Genomic DNA, 18404 nt, shown 5'->3' on the forward strand with positions numbered 1-18404 from the left:
TTGTTTTCATTGTAAATTTAGAAGCGAAAAAAAAACCCCTTTTATTGTTATTCTATACAAACACTTTGGTAGGAAGTTCCAGCCCTTGTTTTTGCATGACCTGCAACTTCAGAGGAAAAAGGACAGCAAAAAGATCTATTCAGAGCTCTAAATTCACTCTGTAGTAAATTACACAAGACAGATACCAGCCAGCAGAGTACCGAGGATCTGAATTCAGTACAGTAGTGATTCTTCCTCCAAGGAAAGAAAGAAAAATCTTGCAAAAAAGAAAAGCTAGGAGCTTGCATTATGTAACTAAGACAAATCGTGTATGTTACAGCCTTTTCTTCAAATGTTTGCAAACAATAGGTTTACAACTTGAGGCAAAGAAAATAAAGTTCTGGAGTTGGTTCTTGCACTGTTCACACATAAACAGCATTGTAAAGGTGCAAGGACCTCAGCAAACACCTGCATTTCATGTTTAAAAGCTTAAGCATGCATTTTGTGGAGTTTTTGTATGGCACATACGTTGTTTATTAAGGCCACTGTGCAAAAAAGATTCTCAGCAACTGAAGGTGTCTCTGTAATTCTCTAAAAATTATTAGCACCATTCCTAAAGTTCAGCAGGCCTATGTGAGATTATTGAAAAAAACATCATCCTTGTAGCTCACCCTCAGTGCTGCACACAGGCCACTGACAAATGAGAGAACACTGGCACCAGCCTGCTTGGCCAGCAAAGTGTTGTGAAACACGAGCTTATATGCACTGCGGTTTACTTCAAAATATATAAATATTCTAAAGTGGCACAAACCTTGGTAGAGGTGCATCTGACAGTGCAAACACAAATTTATGAGGCTCCAATCATTCAGGCCAGATCTACTTTTATGTATCTTGCAATCACTGTCATCATTTCTTGTTTTCAGATAAATCCTACAGCTTGTCAGCCTGTAAGAAAAATAAAAGTCAAAACACTTTTGGAGCTTTTTGAACTGTAATTTCCCTACAATTTAGGTTTTGATCTTCTACTTCTGAAACTGTTTAAATTATTTTATTTTTAAAAACATAAGTGACAATTTTTCAAGATTTGAGACTCTATTATAGGAAACAGTTAAAACTGTATAGTGTATTTTGGAACAATAAGTATCAATGGCTGAATATTTTAACATTGATTGAAACTTTAATAAGGCCTGTCAGGAACATAGTTATTGATATTCAGGGTCTTAATAAAACAAACCTGAAGGCACAGAAAAAACTGTTCAAATAGTGAAATTAAGCAGATAGAAACCAACATTCTGCCTAGAATTAATTATTTTGCATTTGAACACTCTTCAAGTTATCTACAGCTTTCCCTTCCAGGCAACTATGTAACTATGACATTTACATAGAGATATGGATTTAAGTGACTAACTGTTGGGGAAACAGCTTTTCAACTCTGGAAATTCTTTAGATATTTCAGATGCTTTTTCAGGGTTTGAGTCATACATCCTGAGTAAATGAGAAAAGAAAAAATGCTGGTTTGTATAAACTGACAGTTAACAGAAATATAGACTAGATGAAGAAATTTGGTGGGTTTTTTCCCCTACTAGAGTAAAATTTGGCATCAGCAACTTATAAAAGCAGTATATTGAGGTTGGTATCCAGAGTTTTGCTGCTTATCTTGCAATACAAAATGGTATTCTTTTACAAAACACTTTCTATGCCATTTTATATACTAAAAAGCTAGCCAGTGGCATTTACCTCAATCTCCTGAAAAATGTGACATTACAGTTGACACAAAGCGAAGTACACACAAAGTGAAGTAAGAGCAGTGTTCCAGCCTTCAAACTTAAAAAGTGTAAGAAATTTCAGAGCCCTAAGATTATTTAAACAGCCTGTGATGCACTACTTGCATATATGTAATGCTAAATGCAGTTTATAAATACTGTTTCAAGAAGTATTTCACCTCCCCCCAGTTCAGGACCATTTTAAAACACTACCATAACAGTATTAAGTCAAGAGTGAAAAACCAAAAACTTGAACAACCCAGAAAGTTTCACTACAATAGGTTAAAGTTACTTCTCTAAAATATCTTCTCTAAATAAAATTCAAACTTCTAATTAATAATGAATTAGAAGCTTTAGCATAAGCTCATGCAGTACAAGGGTTCTTCTCATCACCACCATCCTCAGGACAGCACTGTATGCAGAGGGTAGAGTCAAGAGTTGGCAGCTGTTGTCTAAATCACATTTTAATCAGATTTAAGTGCTCAAGGCACTGGTAAGACTTGGGTGCAGGTGAGAATTGAGCCAGCAGTCTCAGCAGCAGCCAGGCCTTTTCCCACCTGGTACCATCCTGCCAAAGGCTGATGAACCACACGGAGCAGCAGAAATTGTCACAACCAAGACCTCAACTCTGGCGTCTGCTGCAAACTGCACACACACAACTTTATGTCTCTAAGAGCAGGATAAGGCAGATAAAAGTATCCCATTAGACATAAACAATAGCCTAAAGTAATTAGTGAGTCCCTCGAGGAATCCTAAATGAACATTTTAAACTACACTGAATGCAATTTCTTAAAAATCATGGGCTGAGAGGAATAAGCCTCTTTGTAAGAGTCAGAATTCAGCATTATATAAAGGAAACTTCCACACAAAATGAATGATGTCAGTGATGGAAGCACACATCAGCAAACCAAATCCCTGCATGACCAAAGATGCCAGTTCACTAATAAAACTGAAGTAATAAAGAAACATTTACAGTCATACAAATCCATTACACGAAATCCACTGTTAAAAATAAGACACTTGACACGGCCAATATATCAAGCAGCAATTTAATAATTAATTAATTAACATGGTAAAGTGTGAGCAAAAAGGCAGCGCTGGGTACAGTGGTAGGGGTTTTCCCTTCCAACTGCACACCCATTGCTGGATTTGATGGTATTTTATACATATTCATAAGCTTTCTCAGCAGTTTCCATTTCTAGTTTTAACGTCACAATTCAATACCTAACAGCCATAAATCTATAGATTGTCCTGTATAATTCTATAGACCATTGTGATCTATTCTGATATTTCAATACTCCAGGATGTACTTCCAGGTTATGTTTTTTCCAGGTGGTGGGATCTGGCTTCCAGATGTGGGGTCCCATCTCTATTTTCAAGTCCATCAATCTCCAATGCTGATGTCCAGTTTCCCTCTCCAGGAGCCATAAATCAGTGAGCTGAAGTCATATCTTCATGTCCAGGATGTTTTCCCACCTTGTGTGAGGCCTGAGCCCCCTCCTTATTTCCTTCTTTTGTCTAAAAAAACCTTTTTGCACTCTAAAACTACAGTTTAAAATTCTTTAATACAAAGCAAGCTTCTAAAGTTATAATTAAAGGACACTTATTGCAGAATAGCTTGAGACTTATAATAGATAATTGCAAGCAAAAGATTTATTCAAAAACTTCCTTCCATGCTTTCCTCAGCTGTTTATTAGAACTCATCTTTATAACTGTCCCATGGCTGTGTTCCACCACTATGATTACACATGTGAAAAAGGCTTGTTGTGTGTGTGGCTCTATGCAGATATTTACTATATACAATAATGCTAGGTAGAAAAGTTATGCTGTATTGACATTTGAATAATATAGTAAATGTAATTTTTAGCATTAAGTTTTAGTAATAAAAGAATTGTGTGTAAGATATTTTCTTTAGCTCAAGAAGAAAAAAAAAAAAAAAAGGGAGAGGCCCAGAGGTGTTTCTCAACAGAGATAACAGTTACAACAAGAAGAAGAGAACCCCCCCTTAGGACTTTCAGAAGACAAGAGGCATATCTCCCTGCATCCACAGAAGCCACCTGGTCAACCCAGACTGAATCCACACGAACCACTTGGTCAAGCCCAACTTCTGGACGCCCAGGATTAGAAGGGGGACTCTGGGCAAACGGGTCTGTCTTAAGATAAAGATTGCACAATCGTGAAATTTTGGTCTTCAAAAAGGGGACATTCCTCCCAAAGAGTGCCCTTCTCCTTCTCAGCCTTTGTCTGGGAGGGAGGGGGGACGGTAGACCCGGGCTACCTACTTTGCTCTTATTGCCTCATTATTTGTCCTGTCTCTGAAAACTTTTTAAACTTTTATTATTGTATTATATTTTTTGTAACCAATTTTTATTCTTTATTAAATTTTCATTAATTTCAAAAAGCGAGTTATTGGCATTTATCACACACAGATTTTCTTCATTTCCCTGACACGAAACATAACTTTGTATTTCACATCCACGTTCACAATATTCTCATGAAAAACACAACAATGTATCTAGTGAATGCATTCGACTTATCAATTTTGATTTCAACCATCTAATTTGGACAAGGATCAGGCTTCAGAAATCATCTCTACCAGCTATAAAACACAAGGGAAAAAAGCAAAGCTCTAGAGAACAAGACTGAAAAGTGTCGCATTAAGTAAACTTTAGTCTCATTAGAAAAGTTGGAATTGGGTGGGGGTAGGGAGGAAGAATGAAGAACAGGGGGAAAAAACCCAAAGAAATAAAATTTAACCTCGGCGCCTGGCGGGCCCTCCGCGGTGTGTGCGCATGCGCGGTGCCGGCGCCGTTGCCATGGCAGCGGGAGCCCTCAGGGAGGCGCCGCCATGAGCCCGCCCGAGGTGGAGCCGCTCGTGTGCCGCAAATACGAGATCAAGAGGCGCCTGGGCAAGGGCGTGAGTGCCTGCCGGGGGTGGCCTGTGCTACACGGGGTGGTCGTGGGAGCTGGGCTGGTCGTGGGAGCTGGGAGGGCCCGTGAGAGCTCGGGGCCCCCGTGTGGAGTTCAGGCACCGTGAGAGCCCCAGGCGGCCCGAGGGAGCTGAGGGGGTGTTCGGGAGTTCGGGCACTTGTGGGAACTTTGTCTGTCACTCAGAGCCCGGTGGAAGCTCCAGGTGACCCAGAGGAACTCCGGGGGGATTGTAAGAGATCAAAAGTAAATAGTAAAATGGATCTGAGTCTCAAAGTACATTCTCTCTGTGCCTGCCAAATCCTTCTATGTTTACTGTAATCCCGTCACTTCAGATCGTGCTGCATCAAGTCATATCTTCCCCATAAAATGTATTTTTATTCATGAGCCAGTGGTAATTTCTAAGATATGTCTCCCCAGACAGTCTCTAAACCCTCCCGAGTTATCTGCTTTTCTATTCTGGCAGCTCTTTGTTATCATTCAGTTGCGTTGGTACAAGTATTTAAGTATTTCCCTCATTATGTTCACAGAGTCAAGGAATCATTGAGGTGGAAAAGCCCCCTGAGCCTGTGGAGTCCAGGTGCTCCCCCAGCAGTGCCAAGGCCACCACTAATCCATGTCCCCCAGTGCCACATCCATGTGGCTGTTAAATCCTTCTGGGATGGGGACTCCACCCTGCCCTGAGGCAGTCTGTGCCAGGCCTGCACAGCCCTTTGCAGGTGGATTTTTTCCAATATCCAACCCAAACCTCCCCTGGCACAGCTTGAGGCTGTTTCCCAATTGCCAGCAGGGTAATACTGTAGCACTTACCTTGTACAACTGTACAACAACAATAACAGTACTTGTACGACTGTTTGTGCTGCCTGAGGCGTGGCAAAGGTCACGATCCCCTGCTCCAGGACCACAGATGTTACTGGGAAGCCTGTCTTGATGTCCTTACATGAGTGTTTAACTGCTAGAATAATACATTGCAGCTCTATTGCTCTGTACAAGTATTCAAACATTAAATGGGTATTTCTGAGTGGGATGTGATCTGTTTGTGCAAAGGTAAAGCAGCTCCTAGACTGTGGAAAGTCAAGTTTCAAATCTGTGGTCTAAAATAAACTGGATCTGTACCACAAGTGAGGCTGAATAATCATCATTTGCAGCTATCACAGTCATCCAGAGTAGGGAAAACTCGGGTAGAAGTTTCCCATTACCTTAATAGACAATACAGTTTTAATTGAAAACAAAACAAAAAAAAAGGTTTATTGTTGCACCTGACAGTGCTGTGTCAGTGGCTGGGCCCAGTGGTCTTGGAAGGCTTTTCCAACCTCAGCAATTCTGGGATGCTGTCACTATAGACTTTGGTAAAAACCCTCTCTCCATCCTTCTTACTGACCGTCTTTCAGTTTTGAAAGACCACTGTTCTTCTGAGAGCTGTCTCTTCTCCAGACTGAACACCCCCAGCTGTCTCAGCCTGGCTCCAGAGTTCAGAGCATCTCCCTTCTCTGCTCCTGCTCAGACTGGTCCATGTCTTTTTTGTACTGAGTAGCTCCAAGCTGGATGCAGTGCTCCATATCGGAATCTCACCAAAGTGCAGGGGAAAAATCATCTCTTGACCTGCCAGCCACAGCAAGGCTGGTAAAAGCCAGGTGCCATTGGCATCTTGCCACGTGGGCACACCTGGGCTCATGTTCAGCCACTGTCACCAGCACTGCCAGGTCCTTTTCCAGCTTTCCAGCCACTCTGTCCCAAGCCTGGCGTGTTCTGTGGGGTTGTTGTGACCCAGGAGCGAGACCTTGGCCTTGCTGACCCCTGCACCGTCAGCCTTGGCCCACTGATCCCATCCCATCAATTCCATCCCACTGATCCCATCCCATCGATTCCATCCCACGGATCCCATCCCATCGATTCCATCCCACTGATCCCATCCCATCGGTTCCATCCCATCCATGCAGCCCTTCCAGGTCACTCAGTCACAGAGGGAGAGCAGCTTGGTCAGGCAGGACTTGCCTGTCTCAGCCTGGCACCAGCTGGGGCTGATCCCGTGGTTGTTCTTTTGGTGCATCCCAGGACATGGCTGGCTGTCGGGGTTGCTGGTGCATGTTGTCCCCTCATTTCCAGGTTCTCATCCACCAGCACTCCAGGTCCTTCTCAGGGCTGCTCTCCATACAGAGTCCTGGGTTGGAAGAGACTTTAAACCCCTCTCAGCTCTACTCCCTGCCACTGGCATGGACACCTTACACTAGACCTGGTTGCTCCAAGCCCAATCCAGGCTGGCCTTGGACACTTCCAGCGATGGGACAGGCACAGCTTCTTGGGGCAACCAGTGCCATGGCCTCACCACCCTCCCAGAGAGGGATTTATTCCCAAATCCCATTTAAACCCTGCCCTCTGACAGTGGGAAGCCCTTCCAACTTGTGTTGTCACTGCAGGCCCTTGTCCAAAGTCCCTCTGGAGCTCTCTTGGAGCCCTTTCAGGCACTGGAAGAAGCTCTAAAATCTCCCTGCAGCCTTCTCTACCCCAGGCTGAACAACCCCAGCTCCCTCAGTTTGTCTCCTGAGTGCAGTGGCTCCTTGGCCTGATCTCTCTGTCTCCTGCTCTGCCTCCAGTCCGTGCTGAGCACGCTGTGGTTGCCCTGAGCTGTGTCAGCACTGCTCACCTGCCTGTGCCTCTCCGCAGGCCTACGGCATCGTCTGGAAAGCCACCGACCGCAGGACGGGAGAAACAGTTGCCATTAAAAAGATTTTTGATGCTTTCAGGAACAGAACGGATGCTCAGGTGAGAAATTACTGTCCTGATGTATTCTGAGACGTGGTGGGATCCCATGGATATTTTCAGGGCTTTTGTCTCTGAAAGATGATGATCATGCATGTAACAGTACAGTCTGCAGGGATAAAAACTACATTGGGATAAAAACAAGTGATAAATATCAGGCTTTGTGTATCATGGCATGTACAAAAGAGGAGTGGATTTCACCCTGTCATTTGACTGCATCTCTGTTCTGCCGTTCTCTTGAGGTGATAATAGTCTGTTTTTTCTTTATTTCTAGAGAACATTTCGAGAGATTATGTTCCTGCAGGTAATGTCCATGTTCCCCCTCTTCTCTGATTTTTTATTGTCTCTGATGTCTAAGTCTATTCTTCCCATTGTTTTCCAAAATGTAGCAGTCATTGATTAGTGTTGATAACTTTAATTTCTTCTCTGCACCATCTTGGCAAAGAGCCTTTCAGGGTGACCCACCTGAATGAAACACTCTCCATTTGGGCTTGTTTTTACTCTTTCCTGCTCTTTCCCCATTTTAGCAATGTCTGCTGCAGCATCAGCACATCAGCACCTTCTGTCACTTCTTGCTTCTTTGTGGATGGAAACTGTTTCTCTTACATTTTAACTGCCATGCTTGGAGGAGAGGCTGAGTTGGGACAGGGATTTACACTCCAAAATTGTTTTCCTCCATCATGCTATAAGCAATTTAATCACTTAAAATAATCAAACCAAATGAAAAAGGGAAGTTCTGCAAGGAATACTTTAAGACTACTCTTGTTTTGTTATAATTGACCTTAACAGTGGCATTCCAGTTATCTGTCCACTCCTCCTCAGACTTACCATGTAGAAACATCAATATTTTGGAATAATGTTGTAATAACTTGTGATTTTCTAAGGATGCAAGTGAGGCAGGGCTCATAGAAGAGGTATTTCCTAAGACTGCCAAGTTTAAGTGCAAAAGAGATGATTTTTAAAACTTTTTAGTCATTCTTGAAGCCTGAAATAGAAGATGCAAAATTTAAAGGTAAAAATACAAACAGTTCCTTAGAAGTGAATTACCTCTAAGTTAGATCATCTCTGAAAGTGCAGCACTTCTGGAATGGATGGATGGTGGAGGAGCAGGGGAGAAAAGGATATTTCTTCTGAAGGAAAGAAGGAGTCACTTGGCAGTGGAGGGCAGGGAGAGGGAAGGGAATGTGCTGTTCAGACCATACTTCCATAACTTCTGGTGCTCAATAGACTTTAAGAATTTTAGTTTTCCCTCCTATTTTAAACCTCTTTCTTGAGATTCAAGACTGAGGGCTCAGAACGGAAAAGATGTAAAAAATATGCTGTTATTCATAACTGTATGTTTGTCTTAATTTGGGCATAATAATTGCTTTGTGAATCTTGATGTTTATCACAAGGTCATTTGATGGACTAGGTTATTGTTTTATGTTATATATCTCAATTATTCTAATTGAGAAGTTGCTGTAAAATCTGGGATGTGAATGATTCTCTGAGGCTGTGGTTGTTGCTTGCAGATTTTGTGTTTGCTATAGTTGTAGATCTATGGGTGTATTTTAGGCCAGTTTTAGAATGTCATTTTGGTAAGTATGTTAGTAGCATTATTGTTCTTTAAGAAAAGATTAATAGAACTGGCCCTGACAAGACTTCTTTCAAGGTAACATGGGGTTTTTTTTAGTACAGGCTGAATTTTTTTCATGGCTTTCTGTTAACAGTTCCAGGGCAAGGCAGTGTGAGACAGTGGAATTTTCCTTCTTAAGTAGCACTCGAGTGACACTGTCACGATTCAGCTGCATCTCTAGAGCAATATCCCCTTTTGGGTAGAAACCTTCTTTAGATCATTGGGATGGTTGTTGTGACTATCTCAGAATGAAAACGAAGGTGTGATGGCCTGGCTGTGCATCATTGCTTTGTGGGTGTGTTGTTTTGTGAACTTCCCTAGGTGTTACACATTATAAAATCTCAGAGCATTATAAAGTGTTTACGGTGTCCCTGGCTGCGCAGAGGTGGGAAAAAAAGCTGTTAAAGCTGGGGATGAACTTAAAGATCCCATGAGGATTGTCAGTCTGCAGAAATGTGAGGGTGGACTCCTCCCCTGCAGTGTGATACCTGTGTTCAGGGATCTCTGTGTGCAGTCAGGTCCTCAAGGCAGCCTGTGAGTGTCTGAGCCAGCCCTCAGAGTGGCTTGTCCTGATTGTTTGGGTTTCTAACTGTGAATGTTGATGGCAACTGTGATCTGTTTTCATGCCACAATAATTCTTGGGTTCAGTAGGAAATGTGAGGTGCATAAAGGGGCTGGATTTTATTATAAATGCTACAGATGGAGTGTTGGAACTGATGTCTCATTCAACAGAGATTATTTGTTTGATTAACTGACTGGTTTCCTACTATGGAACAAACTTAAATCCTTTTTTTAAAGTTTATTTCAGAAGAACCCTAAAGAGGAGATAACATGTTCATGTCTGTTCTAGACAGTAATACAAACTGAAATAGGTTATTGTCCCTTTTTGTGATTCACAAGCAGAACACGATTTTGACAGCTGGGTCTCTTCCCTGTGCAGGAGTTTGGAGAACATCCAAATATCATCAAGCTGCTCGATGTTATCCAAGCAGAAAATGACAAGGACATCTACCTCGTCTTCGAGTCCATGGGTGAGCTCAGCACTGCAGCAGCCACTCAAAGCCAGCCTCCCTTGGGAGTTATCCTTGTTATCACTGTGACAGTGGTGTGGGGTGATATAGATGAATCTTTGTGATCCTGCTGATACCTACTGATGCAAATATATTACTGGTGTATTACAGAGACAGATTTACATGCTGTGATTAAGAAGGGGAATTTGCTGAAAGACATCCACAAGTGTTATATTCTCTACCAACTCCTGAAGGCAACTAAATTCATCCATTCAGGGAATGTTATTCACAGGGATCAGAAGGTACATTTTGATCATGGTCTGTATCCTTCACTCCAGTTTTTTGTTGAACACTACGTAAAATCACAGATTGATTTGGGATGGAAGGGACTTTCAAAGCCCATCCATTCCCATCCCCTGCCATTGACAGGGGATTTCCACTACCCCAGGTTGCTCCAAGCCCTGTCCAACCCAGCCTGGAAAACTTGCAGGGATGGGGCAGCCACAGCTTCTCTGGATTTTCTTCCCAAGATTCCATCTAACCCTGCCCTCTGGCAGTGGGAAGCCATTTCCCCTTGTGTTCTCCAGGCCTGTGTTCAAAGTCCCTCTCAGGCTCTCTTGGCAATCCTTTCAGGCACTGGAAGGGCTCTGAGCTCTCCCCTGGAGCCTCTCCAGGAGGAATACCCCGAGCTGTCCCAGCCTGTCTCCACAGGAAAAGCATGAAGAAATACAGAAATACGAGATCAGTAAAAGAACCGTGACAGTAGCGTTGTGCTGTTCAGAGAGCCAAGGGCTGATTGCCTGTGCTGTGTTCACTGCAGCCCTCCAACGTGCTGCTGGACGCGCGCTGCCGTGTGAAGCTGTGCGACTTCGGCCTGGCGCGCTCCCTGTGCCGGCGCGGCGCCGAGCGGCGCGGCCCGGCCCTCACCGAGTACGTGGCCACGCGCTGGTACCGCGCCCCCGAGATCCTGCTGGCCGCCCGCAGGTGAGGCACCTGGCCCTTCTCCACCACTGCAGAGTCTCCTGTCTGAAAGTCCTCAGTCTTTCAATTTTCACTGTCAGCAGATGCAGTGTCATGTCAGCAGTCTGTTTTCCCAGTACACAATTAACTGTGTTAATTAACTGTTATTCTGCGACATAAACACCTCTTAACATGTGCATGTTCTTCCTGTGTTCTTAGCGTGTCAGTGTATATACGTGAGCAGCTCATCTGTTTGTCACCCTTTCTCCCACCAGACTTACTTCTTCTCCCCTAAACCCACAGCTTTACAAAATCTGCTTGAACACATTAGTCCTCTTTCCTAATTGAAGCAGTGTTTTTTGATGTACCTTCATGAAATATCATTCCCTAATCAAATGTTAAACCACCTGCCTGTTAGTCAGGCCTAGTCCTTTTTTTAATTAAATATGAAAAACCAGAAAAGTAAATAAATAGAAGCAGGGTAGTTTCCCAAATTTTAAATGTGGATGTTTTGCAAACTATCCTATACCCACTGTTTGGCATTTATTTGCTTAAAAATGTAATTCTTAAGTAATTGTGACTACTTTGTACGTGCATTATGACCAAAGTCAATTGTTCGGAAAGAACAACATGTATCTTCATTCTTGGTCATATGAAAAGGATGTAATACCTTGTTCTGGCATTACCTTTAATATATTACCTTGTTCTGGCATTTCCCTGTAATATATTTCTTTTTATGGTTTCTTAGACTAGACTTTGAGTAGGATAAATCTCCTTTCTGTTTCATGCTTGCCAGTCTCATGATTCCCAAATGTTATTCAATTTATGGTTCAAACCATGAAACATAAAAAACATAATGTTTGAGAAGTCACCAAGCATTCATTCTAGCAAATAAATCAATGTAGGTGATGTGAATACCAGGTACAGGAAAATATTTGCCTGATTTAATCCTACCTCTGTTCTATTCCTGTTTGTAGTTACACTAAGGGTGTGGACATGTGGAGCATTGGCTGCATTCTGGGAGAGATGCTGCTTGGAAAGCCTCTTTTCCCTGGAACATCAACAATGAATCAAATAGAGCAGATCCTTAGGGTCATCCCTGCTCCATCCCCAGAAGGTAGGACTGCTGTGGGGAAAGGTATCAAAGAAGGGGTTAAGGGTGGAAGAAATCAGCCTGGCTGGGTCAGGGAAGAAGGTATCTCTCATTCATTCTGGCACTTTTCCAAAGAAATTAGAATCTTCATCTTGAATGTTAGTGTTAGAGGAAAATAAGAAATTCACATATCATGGTACTTCTGCATCTGTTACTATGAGAATGCAAGTTTATGAAGTGTATGATTAATAAACAGGAATTCAAAAATCAGCTTAGAAAATGTGTAAGTAAGTATTCCATCCCTCTCCCATAGATCTCTGACCAAGTTTTATGAGGATAATTTCCTGTGTTAATATCAAATATTGGCTTTCCTTCAGAAACTGTGTAGCTCTGCTAGTCCTCATCTTGGCAGTAACAGTATCTTTTTATTATTGCAGATATTTTGGCTCTGCAGTCAGAGTACAAGGCCTCGGTTATTAACCACATGAGCTCAAGGTAAGCTCGAGGTGTCAGTGTGTCTCAGATCATCTAATGTAGGACCATGGAGTCAAACAGAACAGTTTGAGTGGGAAGGGACCTTAAAGATCATCTCATTCCACACCCCTGCCATGGCAGGGACACCTTTCACTAGACCAGGCTGCTCCAAGCTCCATCCAGCCTGGCCTTGAACATTCCAGGGATGGGGCAGCCACAGCTTCTCCAGGAAATCATTCCAGTCCCTCAGCACCCACACAATCAATAATTTCTTCCCAATACCTCATCTAACCCTGCCCTCTGGCAGTGGGGAGCCCTTCCCACTTGTGCTGTCACTCCAGGCCCTTGTCCAAAATCCCTTTTTGGGCACTGGAATCTCCCTTTTAAGGCACTGGAAGGGGCTCTAAGTTGTCTCCTTAAATAAAAATTATTTAAAATATGAGTAAGATTTGGTGCTTAAAACTGATTTTTTTCAAGATACTTTCTTCTTCATTATGTTCACAATTATATTTAGGATTTCAAAATGCAAACCCAGATTTTTAAATGTTATCTTTTAAATTTATCTCTGTAAATTACTGAGAAGTGTGTTTCTATAATATCGGGTCTAGATCTGTGGGATCATGGGACTGGAAGGTGATGAGCTTTAAGGTCCATTCCCAGCCAAACCATTCTGGGATTCAGTGATCATGACACACTTTGTGAGTGAATTTGTGTCTGGTGTCACCTTGATCCTGGAACTGCCACTCCTGCCTTCACTGGGAATTAGATGCTGAGAGTTTGTATCATTTTTTTCTGACTTCAAGGCGGCGAGTAGCATTTGAGGAGATTTTCCCACCCTGTACTCCACTGCCTGCCCTGGATCTGCTGAAGAAACTTCTGGTGTTTAACCCTGTCAAACGGCTCACAGCAGAGCAGGCTCTGCAGCATCCCTATGTGAGCAGGTGAGAGTGACACCAGCGTGCAGCTTCCCCTGATGTCTTCTGAGACATCACAAACCTGCTCTTGGCACAAATTTTCTTTAAATGTATTACAGAAAAAATGGCAAAGCTAATTCTTTATTTTCTCCAGCCTTATTTACATGAGATTGTTTAACAATCCTGTTTAAATTTTAATAATCTGCCTCCAGTCAGTGAGTTACATGATGTGTTCTCATTTCCTCAGATTCCACTGTCCTTCCCAGGAACCCTCTCTGGATTTTGATGTGATCCTTCCTCTGGGTGATGATGTCCAGCTGTCTGTGGCAGAATATAGAAATAAATTATATGAGGTACTTTCATCCTATTTTCCCAAATCCTAATCCTCCAGGTAGCCTGCCATTCTTGCACACACTTAACAAATTCTGTCATCGTCTTGTCTTTGTGTTCCCCTGGCTCTCTGTACCTGCTGGCACAGTTACACCTTGGTGTTTGATCAGCCAATTCCATACTGTCATAATCTTTGAGAGACCTTTGAGTGTCAGATTCCCCCAGGGCAAAGAAAAATCTCTGAAGCATGATGTCTGAGAAAGATTCACAGAATGGTTTGGGTTGAAAGGTACTTTAAAGATCGTCTAGTTCCAAAATTATACTTGTTACTTACCCTGTAAAATAAACTGCAGATATTTATAAGTGTTCCTTTTCATTTTGATGTTTTTTTTTTCTGCTGCATTGCTGTATTAAGTCTAACAAACTTTTCTGTTCTGCAGCTGATCCTTGAAAAGAAGTCAAAGAGCCTTCCAAAGGAGCAAGAGTGGAGAGAAGACATTCAGCACTCTGAACCCAGCACACTTCTCCCAGGTTTCAGCTCAGTGACTGAACCCACCAGAAAAGGCCACCAAGAACCAGCACCCCCTCCTCTAAAGCCTCCTCATGAGCCCACGGGTGCCACAGCTGGGGTGCAGCCAGCAGGGTCCAGCCAGAGCAAGGACTTGGCCAGACCTGTGTGCCAGAGGTCACAGATCAGTGTGGTGATCTACAATCCCATCACTCACACCACTGTGCAGAGTAGGTGGCACCCTCCTACCCCGGGGTGTGACCCACCTTGGGGGATGGCTGTGGGGAAGAGACGAGTGCTGTAAAAGAAATGAAGGGAATTTGCATGGTAAAATGAGGGGCTGAAAGTGTGGGAGGGAAATTAGAACAGAACACTCTTGAATGAGTGTTGTGTATGGGACTGTCCCTGCCTCAGTCAATGTGTTCCGTGTTCTTCTGATTTTCCTACCTTCTCTCATGTTTTTCCTTCTGCAGGAAATGCAAATCCTGGTGCTGGGATCAGGAACTGTTCTGCACCACCTCAGCAATGCACAATCTCCAACAATGAGAAACTGGGGAGACAAATCACATGGCCACACACTCGGCTCTCTCCTACAGGCGTGCAGAACCTTCACAATGTGAGCAGCTTCACTTCCAGCCCTTGTTGTGGGGACCTGGGTCACAGCAAGGCCCTGTAGTGTTCCAGGCAGAGTGGCTGGAAAGGGTCCCCTGCTGGTGCTGATGGCAGCAGCTGAACAGGAGCCCAGGTGTGCCCAGGTGGGCAAGAGGCCAATGGCCCCTGGCTTGTGCCAGCCACGGTGTGGCCACAGGCCCAGAGCAGTGCCTGTGCCCTGTGCTAGACACTGCTGGGGACCTCCAGCCCTGGGGCAAGTTTGGGCTCTTCACAGCAAGAAAGGAGGGGCCCCACTGAGGATCTGGAGTGTGTCCAGAGAAGGGAACAGAGCTGGGGGAGGGCCTGGAGAAGCAGCTGTGGAAAAAGGAGGCTCAGGGAGGAGCTTCTCACTCTGCAGCTCCCTGACAGGAGGTGTAGCAGGGTGGGGATCAGGATCTGCCCTCAGGAAACAAGTGACAGGATGAGAGGAAGTGACCTCAGGTTGTGCCAGGAGAGGTTTGGGTTGGATATTCGAAAAAATCCACCTGCAAAGGGCTGTGCAGGCCTGGCACAGACTGCCTCAGGGCAGTGTGGAGTCCCCACCCCTGGGGAGATTTAGCATGGATGTGGCACTGGGGGACATGGATTAGTGGTGGCCTTGGCATTGCTGGGGGAGCACCTGGACTCCACAGGCTCAGAGGGCTTTTCCACCTCAATGATTTCCACTTCATGATTCTGTGGTTCTGATGGATTGTGATTGCTGAGCTGTCAGGATGTCAGTCCTGTCCTCTGCTCCTCCTCTTCCCTGAGCTTGGCCATCCTTCCTTGCAAAAGTCCTCACCCTCACTGGGCTCTTTAATGACCTCTTGCTCCTGCTTTTTCTCTTCCTGAGCTGTCTGCCTGCTGCCTTCTGCTGCTGGCACTGCAGAGGTCATTGGAGGAAGCTCATGACAGAGGAAGAGTATGTAAGGAGGCACCCCAGATTCACAGAATCACAGACTGCTTGGGCTGAAGGGATCTAAAAACTCATCTTGTTCTACCCCTCTGCCATGGTCAGGGACACCTTCCACTAGCCCAGGTTGTCAGAAACTTTCAAGCATGTCCAGTAGCACACTTGCAACCCACCTTTTAGCCCCTCTGCTTTGGAACCCCTCCCAAAACGTTTTGAGAGAAAGAGAAGCCATTTAGTCCCAAGATGGGATTGTGGAGCTTGCTGCACGTGCAGGTGTACACACGACCCATGCATTTGGACAAATCTTTAGGGAATTGTGACCAATTTTCTGTGACAAGAAGAGCAGAAGAGGGAGAAGATCAGCCTACACGTGCCCTGAGTTTGTGTTTGTTTCCTGAGAGGATAGTGCTGACCAAAGCCAATTTGCATTCCAGGTTATTAACTTTTCTTGGCCTTTCTTCTCACACAGAATCCCAGAAACTCTCAGTGTCACAGCAAAGATGTTCGTCCCCTCCTGAAGCCCAGTAAAAAGATGTTCCAGATCACTGCCAACGTGGGAGCTGCAGGTGATCCAAGGGCATCCATGGGCAGCTACTCGCAGGCCTATGGAACCATCAGTGAATCTGCGCTGCAGAGTCTCCCAATAGAAAAGGCCTCCAAAACCCCTGAGCAGTGACTGTGGAGAATTCCAGACAGGTGAAGTACAGCTCCTCCCTCAGCCTCTGACTGAGCAAGGGCAGCGGGAGAGAGCAAAATAGGAGGAAATGCTTTAATCAGTGCTTAGGGCAACGTCCTCCTTTCCTCTGGACAGGCTAATAGGAAAGGGAGTCCAAGCCCTCTGCCCTCCAGTCTCAGCATTCAGGGGCACAGCCTGTTTGCTCTCACACCCTGAGAACAGTGAATGCTGTCAGTTCATACTCCTTGTTTGAACTACTGCAAAAAATCACAGAAAACTGCATTATTCTGATACTTAAATGTTTTTTAGACATACTCAGGGTCCAGGGGAACATCCTGCAGTTCAACAAGGCCAAGTGCAAGGCCAGGAAAACGCTCTGAGAGCTTGAGCCTCTCTGCCCTGGAGATAGGCTGGGAGAACTGGAGGTGTCCAGCCTGGAGGAAAGAAGGCTCCAGAAGATGTTTGAGCCCCTTGTAATACCTGAAGGGGTTTTAGGAGAGCTGGAGAGGCATTTGGGACGTGGGTGTGGAGTGCCAGCACAAGGGGAGATGGCTTTCCACTGCCAGAGGGCAGGGCTAGATGGGACACTGGGCAGGAATCCTTCCCTGTGAGGGTGGGCAGGCCCTGGCACAGGCTGTCCAGAGAGGCTGTGGCTGCCCCATCCCTGGAGGTTTTCCAGGCCAGGTTCATCAGGGCTTGGAGCAACCTGGGATAGTGGAGGGTGTCCCTGCCATGGCAGGCTGGGGTTGGGACTGGGTGACTTTAAAAGTTCCTTTCCAACACATTCTAGGATTCTTCAGCAGTCTGCCTAAATGTGGATATTTTTTTGAGCTGAACAGGTAACTGTTCTCTGAAGACCTTGAAGATGTAACTCTTCATAGATAATCTTACAGCCCTTCACTCATTTCTGTGACTCTTCCAGGCTAGATGAACAGAATTCATTATGGTCTGGTTTTGTTAAAATCAAGTAGAAAAGCATTTGAAATACTGGTGGGTTCTTCTACAATATTTAACAGCTTCTCTAGTGTGTAATATTGTAATAATAAATCCTTTATATTGCACTGCAGAAAATCTTTGTCTTTCAAGCAGCATTTGCTGTGTCTTCTCCAATGAGTAATTGGTCCTTTTTATTGTTTTTGCTTTCAGAAAGCAAAGTTTCATGAGATACTATTGCTGAGACATAAAGGTGTTGCCTGCCTACAGTGGGACTACAGGAAACTTTAAATTCCTGTTTCAGTGATTTTGGATACATTTTCCCCATTAGCCTGAAGCTCTTGAGGTTTCACTCTACCCGTGATGAATGATTGTTATTACCCCCAGCTCTCTCAACTGCTCATGGTGCTCCAGACCCGTCAGCTCATGAACTGCAGATTCACTCTCGAGGAAGTCACTGCTTGGCCAAGGCAGGATTGACTTTAGAAGCCTCTTTAAACTCAGACTGACCTGAGAAGGCCTCCTGAAACCAAGCCCTTCTCCATCAACAGCATCTCAGCAGCTTCTTTCAGCTCAGCCCCTAAAGCAAGTAATTCCCTGCACACAAAGGAACAAACCACAGGCAAACCAGACCCTGCAGGCTCAGGAACTGCTAAAGACAAAAGCTGGGCTTGTGCTGCTGGGGAAGATCAGAACCAGATTAGGCCAAGACGTTGATTGCAACTCTTTTTTGTATGTAAACCTTCAAAAAGGTGCCTCCTATCTCTGATTCACTGTGAGATACAAAAAAAGAGTAACTTCACCCGAGAAATACTTTTTCCAGTTAATACCTATGTGTGTATTATCTTTTCTGGCCCAAATGCAACTATGGAATTTTCTATTATTCTATTTTTTTTTCTAAAATTTGAATCTTTTTTT

General features: G+C 44.2%; 1 protein-coding gene across 1 annotated transcript; it reads left to right on the forward strand.

The window, feature by feature from the left end:
- The first annotated feature begins 4551 nt into the window (after nucleotides 1-4551).
- MAPK15 (mitogen-activated protein kinase 15) lies at nucleotides 4552-18297 on the forward strand. The gene is made up of 14 exons (XM_063397508.1): nucleotides 4552-4659; nucleotides 7335-7433; nucleotides 7705-7734; nucleotides 9986-10076; nucleotides 10227-10357; nucleotides 10876-11039; nucleotides 11993-12132; nucleotides 12546-12603; nucleotides 13386-13523; nucleotides 13744-13849; nucleotides 14267-14564; nucleotides 14808-14950; nucleotides 16347-16573; nucleotides 17700-18297. The coding sequence occupies exons 1-13, from the start codon at nucleotides 4591-4593 to the stop codon at nucleotides 16551-16553; spliced, it is 1674 nt and encodes a 557-aa protein (XP_063253578.1). The 5' UTR covers nucleotides 4552-4590; the 3' UTR covers nucleotides 16554-16573; nucleotides 17700-18297.
- The last annotated feature ends 107 nt before the right edge of the window (nucleotides 18298-18404 follow it).

The sequence above is a fragment of the Prinia subflava genome, chromosome 1 (assembly GCF_021018805.1).
Source record: "Prinia subflava isolate CZ2003 ecotype Zambia chromosome 1, Cam_Psub_1.2, whole genome shotgun sequence".
In the NCBI taxonomy this organism is placed as follows: domain Eukaryota; kingdom Metazoa; phylum Chordata; class Aves; order Passeriformes; family Cisticolidae; genus Prinia; species Prinia subflava.